Source organism: Eleutherodactylus coqui, chromosome 3, assembly GCF_035609145.1.
Source record: "Eleutherodactylus coqui strain aEleCoq1 chromosome 3, aEleCoq1.hap1, whole genome shotgun sequence".
Classification (NCBI taxonomy): domain Eukaryota; kingdom Metazoa; phylum Chordata; class Amphibia; order Anura; family Eleutherodactylidae; genus Eleutherodactylus; species Eleutherodactylus coqui.
Genome location: NC_089839.1, coordinates 136,749,618 through 136,767,840, shown reverse-complemented (window position 1 = coordinate 136,767,840; position 18,223 = coordinate 136,749,618). Strand labels below are relative to the sequence as shown.

At 41.3% G+C, this 18,223-nt stretch overlaps 1 protein-coding gene across 3 annotated transcripts in view; it reads left to right on the top strand.

Annotated features, from left to right (window-relative positions):
* Nucleotides 1-17,850, top strand: part of FBLN7 (fibulin 7) — a 132,265-nt gene extending 114,415 nt beyond the window's left edge. For all 3 annotated transcript variants that reach the window (XM_066596126.1, XM_066596128.1, XM_066596127.1), the window contains 4 exons: nt 844-981; nt 4,513-4,650; nt 11,906-12,044; nt 14,518-17,850. In XM_066596126.1, coding sequence (XP_066452223.1) covers nt 844-981; nt 4,513-4,650; nt 11,906-12,044; nt 14,518-14,890 — 788 coding nt within the window. In that variant the 3' untranslated portion in view covers nt 14,891-17,850. The remainder of the gene's footprint in view (nt 1-843; nt 982-4,512; nt 4,651-11,905; nt 12,045-14,517) is intronic.
* The last annotated feature ends 373 nt before the right edge of the window (nt 17,851-18,223 follow it).

Genomic DNA, 18,223 nt, shown 5'->3' with positions numbered 1-18,223 from the left:
GGCTGAGAGGAGACTTAATAGCTGTCTGTCACAGTACAGAAGGATCAGCCCTATTCTCATTTGCACAAGTAAAGACTAAAAGCAATGGGATGAAAGGGAGGAGACACATATTAGATATTAGAAAAAACTTTCTGACAGTGAGGGTGATCAATGAGTGGAACAGGTTACCACGGGAGGTGGTGAGTTCTCCTTCAATGGAAGTGTTCAAACAAAGGCTGGACAAATATGTCTGGGATGATTTAGTGAATCCTGCACTGAGCAGGGGGTTTGACCAGATGACTCTGGAGGTCCCTTCCAACTCTACCATTCTATGATTCTATAATCATTACTTATTGTAGTTTAAGCATTAACAATCTAGGATTTAGTTAGCCGGAGCTAGCATTATGGGCGTTTACTGGAAAGGAACATTGCTTATTTGGAATTATACTATTATTCACTTGGATTACTCTGTTCTTCAAGGGGTTTTGTGGGGAAAATGCTACTGATGCCCTATCCTCAGGATAGATCACCCATAGTTGATTGGCAGGGGTCTGCAGCTCAGCTGAGTCGTGCCTGCAGTAACACAATGGTTAGAGCAGTGGCTTCTGGCCCGACCCCAATGTATCCCGAGAAGGGATTACAAGATAAAAAATATGGTTGCTTTCTTCCAGAAACAGCTTCACTCTTGTCCTCAAACTATATCTAGTATTGCAGCTCAGTACCATTCACTTGAATGTGGCTGAGCTGCAATACCAAACACAACCCAGGGACAAGAGTGGATCTGTTTTTAGAAGAAAGATGCCATGTTTTTCTAATCGTATGCAATCCTTTAAAATTAATTTTTCTTTCCACTTTTCTTTTTAGTACCATCCGATGGGCCAGTAGTCAATGATGCTGCATTAAGCCGCAAAGCCAGCTGTACCAGAGTAGACAACAGTCAGCACTGTAGTTGTGACCCTGGCTTTCAGATGAGTGGCACTCCAGAAAACAGTTTATGTCAAGGTAATTAAAACATTTTAGTATATCTACAAAATGAAAAGAAAATGCATGTATAAAGGTACAGCTATATATAGCATGTCAGAAGAAAAAAATGTACAGTTCTTCTTTACAGGGATTCAACCAGCCAGGTTTATATTCTTTCTGAGGGCAACAGAAAGTAGCAACAAACACCCTGATTATAGAGGTGTGTCACTTATGGCTTCTCTTGCAGTAATTTCCATAAAATCACACTTTAATAGGTGTAGTGTGAGTAGAGAAGTAATCTCAATTATATGCTTCCCCTGCTATTGATTGACAGCTTTCTCCCTATGGACAGTAAAAGGGGGAAAGCTGTCAATCAGTAGTGGGAGAAGCTGTTCATGTCTGAGGACTCTATGTTTGTCTCATGCTGCACCTAACAAATTGTGACTTTATGGAAATTACCGCAAGAAAACCAATGACAGACTGCTATAATTAGGGTGTTTGTCACTACTTTACACAGGGAATCTTAATGAAGACGTCTATCTGTTAATACTGGACAACTAGAGGTGCAGCCAGTGGCGGATTATAATAGCTTCAGTGGCCACTTGGAACCCAAAGCTGCTGATAAACCCATGGCCGCCCAAACCACCGTACCATGTTTACAGGTTGCCAGTCATGTATGCAGGGAAACAATTATTTCTGACATTGTATCATCATCACAGCCCTTCCTGCACATGCCTTCTTCTGTCCTCTCCTGCTCTCAGTATAGTGAATGCAGTAAAGGGGGAGGCTGCAATGCCTGGAATACAGCTTCTGCTGTGTGACTAACCAGACGGGGGCTCTTTTACTTTGCGGGCTCAGAGGGGGCTGTATAATGCTTTGGAGGCATAGAGGAGGCTGCATTTGAGAAGGAACAGAGTGGACTCTATTACTTTGTGGGGTCATAAAGAGAGCACTGTTACCTGGCGTGGGGACAAAGGAGGCCCTATTAATTTGTGGGGGCATGGATGGGGCTCTATTATGTATCCAGGGCATGAAGTGGGCATTACTACCTTGTGAGGGGTGATAGGGGAATGATTACTGTGTGGGGATAAATGAGGGCATTATTACTGTGGAACATAAAAGGGGACATTTCTTGTCATGGGCACTAGGTGTGCATAGATGAGCAGGGAGAGTTGGAGCAGCGACGCTGGACACAGAAAATTGATGCTGCTAACTATAGTTATGGCACATTTGTGTGAACAGTCCAGTGTCTGTGATCTAGTTAATCCACCAGTGGGTTCAACATATGTGCCCCACTGGCAGAAGATTGAATTTCTGGACCACAGACAAATGAGCCTCTTTCACATATCTCATTAAAGGGTTTTTCTGGGAGTAAAAAAAAGTATTAAAAGGGTTTAAAATTAATAAAAATTGAATACTCACCTATCCTGGCCTCTCCCCATCCAACACTGCAGCCCCGATGCCCACAGCATGGAACCTGGAAGAAGCAGCAGGCAGTCATGTGCTGTTAGTTGTACACATGACTGCTCAGCCACTAACATACATCAATGGCCATCAAAGAATCAGCAGTGAAGCCTGTGAGTGGTTGAGTGGTCATGTGTACAGTGATCAGTACATGACCACTCGGCGCTTTTTCCGGGTTCCATGTGGTGGGCACTGGATCTGCAGCGCTGGAGAGGGAGTGGCAGAGATAGGTGAGTATTCAATTTCTATTCACTTAAAACCCTTTTAACTTTTTGTTTTTGTCCCAGCAAACCCTTTTAAAATGCTAACTTAATTTGTCTAAGAACACATGGGTGTATTAATGCAGCGTATTGAGCGCTTATTTTTTATGCACGTAACGTGCAGTGCTGAAACCTCATTGATTTGCCTTGGGGTATTTAGACTGGTGTTTTTCACGTGTGTATTTACACATGTGAAAAAAAATGCAGTATTTCCTATTTTGGTCCACATCACAGACTGAAATAGCCCATTGAAGCCAATGGGAATCAGTAAATCCGCATTATACAGTACATGCACATGCACTGCGTATCTACGCAGGAAGAAATTAGAAATCTATTGGACCTTTTTTAGTTTTTTTGTGTGTGTAATAATGGCTTCACAGCGCAGCGTATTTGTGGATGAACGAGGTTTGAAGAGGTACATAATCTGTGTGTTGCGCATGTGTCTGCGCATAGTACTGTACTTTTTGCACAGGCATGACCAGTTCACACATGCACATGACACATCTTTTCCGTGGATTTCATAGGTCATCTATTTAAACATAATGAGATCCAGTCGTGTTCTTTTCCCTGTGTTTGGCAGTGTGTCACATCCTTTCCCTTGTGTATTTTCACATCTCCCATAAACTTCTATGGGACTTTTGCTACACAAAAATGAAGAAAAATAGAGCAGAGCCTACTTTTTTCCATGTGCATGAAATGCCAGCGCAGAACCTCATAACATGAAGCTGCTGGACCCCAATGCAAATTCTGTAACCGGGCCCCCCAACTATTAGCTTTGTTCATAATACTGGTCTCCTTATATAAGGAAGAGAAACCTTATGGGACCTCTGAGGTTGCATAGCCCAGGTGCGACTACATCCTATGCACCCATCATAGTTGGATTCTTGGCAGGTGGCGCTATTCTAATATTAGTCCTGGAACATCTGAGGATATAATCATTTTTTTAATAAGTGTAAATACAAAAATGTTTCTAATTATGGGCTCTATTTAAAGAGGCTGTCACCATCTTTTTGCAGCCCTTACTGAGAGCAGCATAGGGTAACGCCTGTCACACTGATTCCAGTGATATGTGCGCTGTGTAGATCTGTGCAGGAGTTTTGGAGAAACTTGCATTTTATAAGCAGCAGCCGGACGCAGAAGTAGTCCTGCATATTTATGAGCTGCAGCCTAACCCCACCCACCCCACCCTCCACCCAATTATTGACAGCTCTCTCTCCATGCACAGTAAGGCCCCCTGTCCACGGCAGTGATTTCGCCGGTGGTAAATCGCCAGCGAATCACTCCGGCTGAAGCTTTCCATAGCGTTGCTATAGAAAGCGCTGGCCCCGTATCCACGAGCGGAGAATCATTGCGATTCTCCACTCAAGGCCGGCAATTCGCAGCATGCTGCAAATTGCCCTGATTCTCCGTCATCAGCCTATCTGTCAGATAGGCTGACCTGCGGAGAACCGTCTGCCGGCTCCTGCTCCTGGGCGGCGGCTCCCGCGGCTGTGATTCGCCGCAGGATACCGCGACGCCCATGGACAGGGGGCCTAATAAGCAGAGAGCTGTCAATCATTGGTCAAAGGACAGGGTGGATGTGGCTAGCCTGCAACTAATGAATATCTAGGACTACTGTAGACTAAGATTGGCACTACCTTGTGCTGCCCTCAGAGCCAGTTACAAAAAGATGGCAACAGTCTCTTTAACTACAAACAATATTTTTTGCTATAGAATCAAGCATGTAATCATTACTTATAAACTACATGTGCAATTTAATTGTTCCTTACAGTATAGGTCTGCATACTATAAATTGCAGTACAGACAGTTGAGATATGTTAGCATTTCTGAATGTGCTTTCTTGTAGATGTTAATGAATGCGAGCTGTACAAGGCAGAAGGAACAATCCGCCTTTGTGTCCATGCTTGCATTAACACTCCTGGATCTTACCGCTGCACCTGCCCTACAGGATATAAGACCCTTAGTGATGGGAGAAATTGTGAAGGTAAGAGCGGCGTACATATCTGTGTTTATGGGCAGAAGTGACAAAAAGTTGAGCGGAAATTCATTTCCATGAATTTTTGCTTGAATTTTTCCTTTGAAAATATGGAACCTTAGGTAATTATTCATAAGCTCTTTTGCCAGTTTCTACAATGAATCATTTCTTGGATGTAAGATCTATCAAGTTTGTGAACTGTTTAAGGATTGGATCCTATTTGGTGAATTCTAGCATGTATTAGGAAATCACTTAAAATAACATTATCAAAATTGCTTCTTTTAGCATTGTGGATTGCAATGGAAAACCACAGCAGAAATTCACACCTTGAGGCTTCTTTCCCATGAGCGTATATCGGCTGCCGTTTTCATGGTCGGTCGATATATGCTACCATCTTTGGCATTAAAGCTCCTGAACGGGCGCACAAATCTAACGTTTGTGCGCCCGTTCACACGCCGAGACTACCATGCCGTCACCCTTTCCCCTCCCTCCCCCTTGCAGGCTCATCTCTGCTCTCCTCCCCACTCACTCTTTGCAGTGGGAGGGGGCAGGCCAGTGCCACCCCATCCCACCTCCTCCCATTTCTGGCTGCGGACAAGGGGCGGGGGTGGGAGCCTAGCTCTGCCCCTGCCCCACCCCTTGTCCACAGCCAGCAATGGGAGGTGGGACAGGGTGGTGCCTAGCTCCATCCTGCCCCCTTCCATTGCAAAATGCGAGCGGGGAGAAGAGCACAGGGAGGGAGTTTAGTAGCCACGCTGCTAAACTCCCTTCCACCTCTGGCTACTGTCATGAGCTCCCATAGGAGCCCATGCAGCGGTCAACGTATTCTGGCCCAAAAGATAGTTCCAGGACTATCTTTTGGGCCCGACGTAAAAACACCCGATGCTATATTGGCCGGTTGGGCGCTTTTATGTCACAAGAATACGGTTATGTGATCTGATGCATTGGAATCCAATGTATCAGATCACAGCGTATATTGGCCGGTCGTGAAAGTGGGGGGCTAATATACGCTCGTGGGAAAGAAGCCCCTATCCTGCCCAATCCCATTGCAAACCGCTCGGAGGAGAGGAGAGAAGCAGAGAGCTGGTGAGGGGGAGGGAAGGGGGGGACTGCAAAGATAGAATCATATATCAGCCGGTCGTGAAAAGGACGGCCAATATATGCTCGTGTAAATAAGCACTTAATGCAGATTTCTGCTCGAGATTTTCACTTCTGCTGCCACCAATACGCATGTAGATGTGCAATGTAATCGGGCTATCCTGCATGTAGTAAACTTAACGAGTAGAGATGAGCGAATCTACTCATTTTGAGTATTTACTCGATCGAGCACCGCGATTTTCGAGTACTTCAGTACTCAGGTGAAAAGATTCGGGGGGCGGGGGGAGGCGTGGTGGCGCGGGGGGTAGCAGCGGGGAACAGGGGGGAGCCCTCTCTCTCTCCCTCCCCCCCCCCCACTCCCCGCTGCAACCCCCCACTCACCCACGGCGCCCCCCGAATCTTTTCCCCCGAGTACGGAAGTACTCGAAAATTGCGGTACTTGCGCGAAAAAGGGGCATGGCCGAGTAGGCTCGCTCATCTCTATTAACGAGGAACACAAGCCAAAATGTGACGTCACTTCTGTTTTCTATTACACGGATTTAAAATTGATACTCATCAATGGAACGCTAACATGCATTCCATATGCTGATGAACAGGATTTTTACAACTTTATTAGTGTTAAGCACTTAGTACCTCACTCCAATGCCACATATACAATTTCTATGAATAATATGGAATCTAACAGGGTAATGAAATAAATCGTTACAGTAGTGATATAATGTGATATAATACCTATAATAGTTAAAAATATGCTTGTTAAGAGATAGTATTTAGGCTAAAATATTTAATATCTTAATATTTCATGGGTACATATAATCTTAGCTACTGCAATGTACTGTAAATGGTTTAGTTCTTATATGAACAATCTTCTTCATGCAGGTGGAAAATTGACAGGATCACTGTCTCGACCTCTCACGAATATATAATTTGGTATAATCAAGTTGTTACGTAAATTCATCAGAAAATAAAAAATAAAGGATACCTCTTATTGAATTGGAATAAATTACACTACTGAGTAGTTAGTGTCTCATATATATATACAGAACTAGAATCATATATAACCGGATCAATTAAATAATGGTACAATATATAAACAACATGATAAATAGATTAAATATAATATACAATATTTGTGTATATGCTAGATATAATGCCGTGCGGTTATTGGGCTTTCTAGAACTTCTTGTATAATACCTAGTACATATGTTTTAGTTGTATGAACCAACAAGGATCCAGATATGATGCAGAGGGAATGAACATGGAAACTATAATAAATATCATATTTTCTCCTGAACTTTGTTTAACTCATTGGGGTCAAGGTGTTCAAACGAAAAATCCAGAACATCCTTTTCTTCTTGAGATCCGAGAATGAATGTGAATCAATATATTTGATTGGATTTCGTTATGGAATCTGCATGGAATCAACGCAAATTCCACATTAAATCATCAGCAAAATCCATCATGTGAATTCCTATAGTAATACTATATTAGGGAATTGCCAAAGTTGAACCTAAAGATTAAGTCAATGTTGAAAAGTTATCCAAAATGTATAATTTGGAACGCTGCAGTCAACAAAAGTTATTACCCGATGTTACAGTCTCTAGTTTTAACTTGTCCATCCTGTAAACAATTATCTGAATCGTATAATTAAATTAATATGAAAAGTTTCCAGTTGACATTGCCATGGATGATTTCATTAACCTCAGATAGGAATACCTGCACTCACAATTTAATAATGTCAAATGTGCCTCTGGCGTAAATGATTATTGTGAATTAACATTATTTTATAATTTCATTACTGCACTTGGCAGGTCTACACAGTCTCTTCTATTACTGGAGGTGAAACATTTCATGAGAGACTGTATTCACAGATAGTTGTGTACTTTTTCTGGTTCATACTTGTTAGTTTTGGAATTAGAGTATGACCACATCTTGGAGCATCAAAAAATAGCTTTAATAGCCATTTTATAAATATACTACAAGTAGCAGATATGCATTTTTTCAGTAACTTAGCTATGTGACACTACTGCATAAACTGGGCTACTTTGCATGTAGTTATAAGTATCAACCAGATGGCAGGCAGTATTAAGATGTAAATTAATTAGACCCAGAGCCCATTCAGAACAGTCTGACCTTTTGCTTTTGGAAAGTTTAGAACAGGTACCGATGATCGATACCGAAGGCTTCCTATCGGAGGGCCTTCTTAGCTAGATTGGGCATTACTATACCCAAGGGCAGCTCTCTGAGAGGGTTAACAAGAAAGCTGTCTAGACCGGAGTCCAGTGGGGAGGATGTGGTAGGCCCATAGTACATCCTACCTGGTACACAGTGGAGTTGCAGCTCTTGTAACTTCCAGGTCAAATACCTGAGGACCACATGTTTCCTGTAGAACTTGCTCTTTACTCTCAAATTCCAGCAGGGTAACACAGAGCAAATAAAATAACACAGTCTCTTTACTTCAGGGGGGTCTCGGGGTGGTGATGCTCTGGCTGAAAATAGTCTCGGTACTGCATTCACTTTTACGCTTATTCTTCGTATAATTCCAACAGTCCTCCGAGCTAATACTGCAGAGGCTTACTATTTCTCATGTAGCAAAAGTTCACTGAAATCGGGGACTCTCTTTCATACTCAATCCCAGAACTGTCTAAGTTCAACCTCACAATGCACTTTCTCTGCTTCACTGCGGCTTCCTAGAGCTCTAGGCCCCGCCCTTAGCATGTGGTACTCTTCAGCATGTGCTCAACAAAATCTGACCCCTCCTTAAAGGTACCACTCTTAAACAAAAGATTGTTCAATATGAACCCAATAAACATGGGGAACCAACATAAAAGAATTCACTACTCCACCCCACCTAACTCTTAAAATATTACATTAAGTATGCACAGTGTATTTAGTAATTGTTATCCTGAGTAGAAGCTTTATTTCAAGTGTGCTGAGACTTAAATCGATTACCAATAGCATTAGAAGCACCTGCCTGATATTGTGTGGGTTCCCCTTGTGCCACCAAAACAGCTGTGACCTGTTAATGTTTTGACTCCACAAGATCTATGAAGGTGCTCTGTGGCATCTGGCACCAAGACATTAGCAGTGGCTTCCTGAAGTCCTATAAGTTGCACGGTGGGGTCTCCATGGATTGGACTTGTTTTTCCAGTACATTTCACAGATGCCTGATTGGAATGAGGTCTAGGGAATTTGGAATCTAAGTTAGCTCCTTGAAGTCTTTTCAGGTTTCTCAAACCACTGGTGTGACAGGGTGCATTATCCTGCTGACAGAGGCCATTGTGATGGGGGTATACTGTTTGTCATGAAGAGGCGTACTTGGACAGTTACAATATTTAAGAATTTGGTACATGTCAAAGTAACATCTACATGAATGCCAGGACCCAAGATTTCCCCACAGTACATTGCTCTGAACAGCACACTGCCTTTGCCAGCTTGCCTTTTTCCCATATGCTATCCAGGTGCCATCTTTTCACTCGGTAAGCCTTGATTCACTATCTCAATTATAATTAAATGCAGATTTTGGCACTTACAGTTACGTCAGATTTCTAAAAAAAAACAAAAAAACATCTAAACATATATATATTTATATTGCACCAATTTTTAGTTCAAACTAATGCGGGGTGGAGTTATATTAGCTGCTGCCCTTTTTTCTCTTAACAGCCAATCCATTGCTTCCTGGGCCCCTTTTCATTTCTTCAACATGGCTGCAGCTATTCTTCGACTACCCTGTGCCCAATGAGCACTGGTGGTGCATCGTTAGACTAATGAATTACACTTTGCTCTGATTGTCCAGTGCTTCCAACAGAGTCCTTCTTTCTTATTGAGGTCATCATGGGGATCTGAAAGGGATTTTCCTATTTCTGGAATCCTATTTCAATGAGTTTGAAATCACAAAACAATGTATTCACGCATAAGATATCTATTTCAAAAGTGCTCCGTTCCCCAGATATTGCAGCTGTTGATTCCTCAGTCCTCTTCTTGTCTACTTCTTCCTGTCAGGAAAACTGACCATCTCTTCTATGGAAAGAAGAAGCAGAGCATAACAGTTGCTGATGGTCGGATTAAAAGCTATTGCACATGTGCTCCTGAGATCCCAGATATCAGATTTAGATGAAAGAAGTGTGCAAGCGCCTGCCTCCTCTGCTATTTCCTTCCATAGAAGAGGTGGTCTGTTTCCCTTGCAACAGGCAGAAAACAACCCAAGGGCAGAGGAATCAATTAGAGATGAGCGAGCATACTCGTCCGAGCTTGATACTCGTTCGAGTATTAGGGTGTTCGAGATGCTCGTTACTCGTAACGAGTACCACGCGATGTTCGAGTTACTTTCATTTTCTTCCCTGAGAAATTTGCGCGCTTTTCTGGCCAATAGAAAGACAGGGAAGGCACTACAACTTCCCCCTGCGACGTTCAAGCCCTATACCACCCCCCTGCAGTGAGTGGCTGGCGAGATTAGGTGTCACCCGAGTATTAAAATCTGCCGGCCCGCGGCTCGCCACAGATGCATTCTGACATAGTTCAGGGAAAGTGCTGTTGATGCCGGAGCTGCTATAGGGAGAGTGTTAGGAGTGATTTTAGGCTTCAAGAACCCCAACGGTCCTTCTTCTCTATATGCGCTCAATGGGGCCGGCGGCAGCAGCGCCGACCCCATTGAGAACATATAGAAGACAAATCATTCTTCTCTGCCACAGCTGTAGCAGCTGTGGCAGAGAAGAACGATGTTTGCCCATTGAATTCAATGGAGCCGGCAATACAGCCGACTCCATTGAAAGCAATGGGCTGCCGGCGTGCGCGGGATGAATTGTCAGGAAGGGCTTAAATATATAAGCCCTTCCCTGCAATTCATCCAGAAAAGTGTTAAACTAAAAAATATATATATACTGACCTGCTCCCGGCAGCCAGAGTTCCGCGTGGCCGTCCTGCAGTGGGTGTGAAGGGGGTGTGAGTCAGACCTGCCCCCTGATTGGCTCAGCACTGATGCAGCCCAACATGTAGCCCCTCGCCTGCCCTATCCGTTGCTGTGTCGTTCCCATCACTTTCTTGAATTGCCCAGATTTTCACAAACGAAAACCTTAGCGAGCATCGGCGATATACAAAAATGCTCGGGTCGCCCATTGACTTCAATGGGGTTCATTACTCGAAACGAACCCTCGAGCATCGCGAAAAGTTCGTCTCGAGTAACGAGCACCCGAGCATTTTGGTGCTCGCTCATCTCTAGAATCAATATTTACAATATTTGGAGAACGGAGCATTTAAGAAATGAACCCATTATGGGTGAGGGCATTGTTTTGCTATTTCAAACATATTGAAATAGGAATTCTGAGATGGGAATACCCCTTTAATCCTTCATCACACGTCAGAGTGCAGTGTATCCTTCCATTGAATATATCTTCACCAAAATCATCTGAACTGTATAGACCAAAAGTATCAGGGATCCAGATGCTGGTAAACATCCATTCTGACAAATGTCCTGATTAGGCACAGGGAGGTGATTAGATCTGGAACTGCTCACATTCTCCCCCTGTAGTAGGTAAAAAGATCCCTTAAATGTCACAATCAGAGGACAAATACAGTATTACCAGATTGATAAAATAGGGTTATTGTCTTTCCCTGGAGTCACTGGAGACTTACAGAAATGGAGCCAGGAAGCAAAACTTTTAAGTCTGCTACCCAAATTCAAATGAATTCTGTGACCTGAATATTGCAGTTAGACTATTGAAGCAACCCTCCAATCCAGGAGAAACAAAGATGGCCAAACTGCTTCTTTGACTACCTGATGAACATTGTGCACAGCATGTAATAGTAGTCTATGACACAACATGCTGCTCTGACTGGTCAGCACTGTTTAATCAAAGCAGGTGTAGTGTCTCAGACTAATGATGAATACTAGTGAACAGTGTGCATCAGGCAGTCAGAGAAGCTGGTGTGACCATCTTTGTTTCTCCAGGCCTGGAAGATCACTTTATGCTTTTTATTAGATCTAAGCTCTGGTGGAGACAAACCTTTAAAATAATGAAATCTCTTACATCTTTGGCAGTAAATGGGTTAATGCTATAGTATGTTTAACTTCCTGAGTTTTCATTATTAGATCTTAATTTCTTACTGTAATGATCAATATTTTAAACTTACTTTAACATGACAGTATATTTTCGCTCTACTCTTTTAGATATAGATGAGTGTACTTTAGTACTGCACAACTGCTCCAGGCACTCCATGTGCATAAACACTGCCGGTGGATTTCAGTGTGTCTTCCCTGAGTGTCCAAAACCCAACGGGAATATCAGCTATGTGAAGACATCGTCCATGTAAGTACAGAAAGCTTAACATGACTAAGCAGAAGGTCATTAATTCTCATGGAATCCTAAAATACCAGAAACCTGTAATATTACTGCAGATTAGAGTTACTCTAATGTCACATAGACACTATTGTTGCAGAATGATGGGGCTACAGAAACTGTTGGGAAAAGAAGCAGAACATTGGAAATCCAAGATAAAGAATGCAATATTGCAATAATATGACTAGGCACATTGTAAACAACAGCTATAACCAACATACAATGCCTAAATCTCCTAACATACATAAAACATGGAGTAAGATACGACCGTAACTAATATAAAACACTGATTTTGTATTGACACTGAAAAAGTTAATAAAAGCAATACATAATGGAAGCTTGAAAGAGAGGAATCCAAAACACTAGGATTAGGTGTTATCAAATAGATGTGTGCAAAGGGCACATTCTTAGTGCATATAAGTGACATGTCAAGGCATGTAACATAAATTACATACTAAGTACATGTGTAGCCATGAAACCCCATGTTATAGAATATTATACCCATCAATAAGGAATATAAAATACAAGTGCAAAATGGGGCATCTTATAAGAGCTATAAAATAACTAAGCAATATAATGCAGAATCTCATATTAGTAGATGAAATCACAGACTAATTACCATTAAATATAACTAATAGAAGTACATAAAAAACTCCTTAAAGCCGGCTTCACAGAGACGTGTTTGCACATGCACTACGCAGTAAATAGAGCCCATTGATTTCAATAGTTTTGTCCTCATGGACATATTTTATGTGCGCATTTTCAGCCGCACAAAAAACTATAGAACATGTTCTATTTTTCTGCTTATTTGTACACCAGAGGTCCACATACAAGTCAATTGGTGGGGGAGGGGGGTGCAAATCCACACGCAATATGCAAGGAAATGTGTGAAACACTGCGTAATTGTGCTGGAAAAAGAACACATCTGGAACCAATTAGCCAATTCCTTTGGGGCGTTTGTTTGCAGTATGCAAATGAACATGACTTGGGGGCAAAAAAAGTACAGTAAAATACGCCAATATACATGCAAAAAAAGCCTCGTTCATAGCACAAAAACATTGCGCTAAGAGACACGTAATTGCGCTTACGTCCGTGTGAAGCTGGCCTTAGTCATTTAATAAGAGAAATCTGAAAAAATGTCAGCAACACAGGAGAAAACAATCACGGGTAAACGGCAAGGATGTGGAGCAGGTCCATGTGAGGAAAGAGGCACAATAGAAAATTAACCCTGTTATCACACTGTGGTTCATACAGACCCTGTCTGACCAGCAGGACTCCTGCCCTGACAAGGGTGATCCTGCAAGCAGTTACCACTGACATCATTAACATTGAGTGGAGATACAAGTATATTTTATTCTTCATGAGTACTACAATATTTGGTATTATTGGCTATCCAAAAGATGTATTTTAATTGCAATGTGCTCTGTATTCATAGTTGTAGCCTCCCTGATGCACTCTGGCTCTTTGAACACTCACAGGGACATCCGTTGCAGTTAGAGAGGTGGTAGACCTTGTCCACATAGTTGATGTGATAGTTTTTTTTTACCTTAAATTATTTAGTGGCTTGTTTTGACCCTTATTGCCACACCCACTCTTTCTCTCTTTCCTATTTGTCTATCACTATATATCCTCAATTTGTGACCAAGGTTTTACTGGTTTATGGCTTTTGCACTGCAATTATTAATAAGGGTGTGGTTGCTTTCCAGCAAACACTAGTTTGACAAAAGTCCAAGGAAGAGGACTGAAATGTCACTTTTGGTGAATAAACACTGTTGCATCTGATCTATTTGGGAATGCTGCGGATTCTTCAAGATTATATATATATCAATTCAGTTGTTCATTTAATCAAGAGCCATTTGATGTAATTTTGTCGTTCATTCTCCAATATACAGAGCATTCTCCCTCACTCGTGCTCATTTTGGTGTAAGATTTGACACTGTGAATCCAATAAGTTCTTTGGCAGCCTTTCATCCTACTTTTACTGACCATTCCTCACATGAGTGTCTTCTCAACTGTATTGCTGTGTTTATGATGCGGCCAAAGTAGGATAGTTCTTGCTTGGTAATTTTGGCTTCTAGCGAGGTCTTTGGCTTTGACTTTTGTTGACGATTCTTGCTGTCCGTGGGCTGTGCAACCGTCTTCTCCAAGGCATTGATCTTTCTTTTGTCTGTATTCTTGATTACCTAAGTCTTGCAGCATAGGTATCTGTGGGCAAGACACAGTCATTGCTTTGACTAGTCTGGCTTTAGTTGCAGTACTGATATCCTTACTTTTTCAGATGGCGTTCATGCTCTCTATGGATTTCTGTCCAAGAGTTAATTGTCTCTTGTTTTTAGGTGTTGTGTACCCATTTCTGATAGATATACAGTTCCCCTCATTTAGATATTTTTGCTCATTTGATATTATTGAATCATTTTAATAGAGCTTAATTTTTCCTTTACAGCCAATGTGAACGAAATCCTTGTCCAATGGACAGCAGGTCATGTCATCATGTACCAAAGACAATTTCTTTCCATTATCTGTCCTTGCCTTCAAATATTCCCACACCGGTCTCACTTTTCCGTATGGCAACAGCATCAGCGCCAGGAAGACCCGGACCGGACAGCCTGAGATTTGGAATAGTAGGAGGAAACAGCAGAGGGAACTTTGTCATGCAAAGATCAGATCGACAGACAGGAGAACTAATACTTGTTCAAAGCCTTCAAGGACCCCAAACAATAGAAGTAGACGTGGACATGTCTGAGTACTTAGACCGCATGTTCCAAGCGAAACATGTCTCAAAGATCACTGTATTTGTGTCACCTTACAGCTTCTAAGATAAAGTAAGAAGAATGAACATCGAGATGCAACATGATTTGTGAAAGGCGGTAAATTACTGATTATAGAATGAACATCTTAACTTCAATGGTAACATGTAAACCTGTAGATATAGTATACACTTATTTACCTCACAATCAATGTAGGTTCTCCTTGTTTTAAGTATGCAGTACATAATGCAGTATGAATGCTACAGCATTGTATTATTGCCCGATTCAAGCCTAATGCATTAATGAAGGTTGTCAATACCTCAATAATGATTAGTTCTTAGGGATATTTAAGCTAGTTGTAAAATCTGGCACAGCACCTATATTCAAAGGATTGGAAATACATGTGTGGCACCTGCTTCCAAAAATGTTGCTACAACTGTCCACAGGTTGTTTGTGGTATTACAACTCAGCCAATAACTCAGTGGTGATTGGTTCCTAGTAATGTCTAATTCAGCAAGTTGTGAAATCTGATACTGCAATTTAATTAAAATATTTGTACATGACTGAAAAAGCTGCTTTTACCAAGACCAGCGCCACATGTGTCCATAGGTTGTGCGGTGTTGCAGCTAAGCTCCTTTTACTGCAATGCAGCTGATTTGCAATACATTCATAACCCACTGAGAGGTGTAGCAGTGTTTCCATAAGAGAACAGTCATGTTTTTCTAATCCTCTACAATACCCTTAGAGCCATAAACTGGGGGTAGGATTGTATGTTCCAAGCATGTCATATGGCCATGCACTAAAAGATTTGTCCTCCAGGAACCAGAATATTAATATTATTCCCTAAGGGATACTAGTTGTTAAAGAATCATAGAATGGTAGAGTTGGAAGGGACCTCCAGAGTCATCGAGACCAAATTCCTCCTCAATGCAGGATCACTAAATCATCCCAGACAGATGTCTGTCCAGCCTCTGAAGATCTCCATTGAAGAAACTCACCCTCCCGTGGCAACCTGTTTACTTATTGGTCACCCTCACTAATATCTAGTCTGTGTCTCATCCCTTTCAGTTTCATCCCATTGCTTCTAGTCTTTCCTTGTGCAGATGAGAATAGGGCTGCTCCCTCTGCACTGTGACAGCCCTTCACATATTTGTAGACAGCTATTAAATATCCTCCCAGCCTTCTTTTTTGCAGGCTAAACATCCCCAGATCCTTTAATTGTTCCTCAAAGGAGATGGTTTGCAGACCGCTCACCATCCTGGTAGCTCTTCTCTGAGCTTGCTCCAGTTTGTCTATGTCTTATTTAAATTGGGGTTACCAGAATTGTACACAGTATTCCAGATGAGGTCTGACTAAGGAAGAGTAGAGGGGGATAATTACCTCACATGATCTAGACTCAATGCTTATCTTAATACATCCCAGAATTGTGTTTGCCTTTTTTGCTGCTGCATCACACTGTTGACTCATGTTAAGTCTGTGATCTATTAGTATACCCAAGTCTTTTTCACATGTGCTGCTGCGTAGCTGAATTTCTCCCATTCTGTGTGCGGTTTTTAAATTTTTCTTGCCCAGATGTAGTACTTTACATTTCTCTTTGTTAAAAACCATAGAGAAGCCTACATATAATGTAAAGCAAATTGCATGCTTGTTCTGCCTAATGGAGCAAATTTTAATTGGCTGGGTAAAATTTTTTACAATAAAGTGTATAATTAGTAGTTTTAGACTTCTCCATTTATGGCTGGATAATTATATCTATGGTGAACTTTAGAAATAAGTCGTTATATTTTAGAATTCAGTCTTTAAATATCTTGGATCAGTGTATGTCTTTTAGAGGTTTACCCCTGGGGTAAAAAACGTTAATGACGGATTTCACTGAATGACTTTGGAAATAAATAACATTTAATTTGTTTTAGAAGTCAATGGAAATAAACATAGTTTATACTGGCAGACCTATGCCTGTTTTACACTGTAGCAAACAGTTTGCTGATCTGAATTTTAATGCATATATGAAATATATCAATGTAGCAAAATTAGTATAAAAGACAGAGGGCTCTTCTGCTTCTGTACAATCTCCACACAAGATTAGTTCAATCTTAGTTTTGTAAAGATTGTAGTAAATATGCTGCTGAGGTGTAGCTTGCAATTTTGGGGCACTGCTGCAAAATTTTCAGTAAGCCAACCATGACTGATAGATGATTTTACAATCTGCTATATGTGACATTACTCTGTTTAGGGTTTTTATGCCCTCTATGGTTTCGAATGATGTGATAATATTACACCACTACATTGTAGTTATTGTAGTTCAGCCTTCTACCATGTAGTATGGGACAAACTCTGCACCCAAGAACATACTTACTATAGAGACAGACCATGTGAGAGAGCTATGCCGGATTCTCCTCTCCATGAGCGCTGCCTTGTGAAGAAACGAGGAACTTAGGAACTGGCCCAATGGAAATGGAAAACTGTGGAGGTGAGAACCAACACCAGACTCTTACTGTGTGTCACTGGCAAAATCCAGCACCAGAATAGGGCCCATTTTTAAGTTTGGTATGAGCTAAAAATCTTTTTAATGGAGAGCTAGAGTAAAGAGTAATAAATGAGATCCATATAACTTGTAAATATAGAACAAACTAGTCCCAACAGCACTGTTTTCAGAAGGAACCTCTGTCAATTAGCAATATGTGCTGATGGGACAGAGGGTGATTTGCCTAAATAATAGGTAGCTTATCTCCTGTTTGTAGTAGACTGCCATGATGACTGGCCAAAAGGATCACAGAAGCAGGTAATACAGCTAATACATAGATTCTCTTTGTTCATTTGTAGCATAAATTGCAGAACAGCATAAAGCTTGTCATTTATATGCACAAAATGCATTTGTTTAAAGCAAAAACCATATCAATAAAGTTGCAAGATCAGCAAGTGCTTAGCTGCAAACCTGAAGGGATCAGAAAGGTTTTCAAGAATGAATAAGTGATTGAGATAATTTGATTAGTTGTAATGCAAATAATAAAAATCAAAGTGTGAAAATATTCTGGCTAACTGTTTTTTTTTTCTAGAAGTATTGTAAATAAGAGGTGCTCAGTTACCATTCACTATAACACAAATCTATATATATCTAAAGGCAATTGACTGATTGACTGACTCACTGACTCGCCACTAATTCTCTAACTTCCTGGTGTTATACAAACATGAAATTTGGCACAAGCATAGATTATGTCCAAAATAGGAAAAGTAAAGGGGTCGCAACTCAATTATTCAATGCTATGTGTAAAAGTATTAGCACCCCTATGTACTGTACTTAATCTAATTCCTGAACTCCCCGGTGTTGTACAAACATGACATTTATCACAACCATTCTTTAGGTCCTAACTAGGAAAAGTAAAGAGGTCACAACTTGATTAT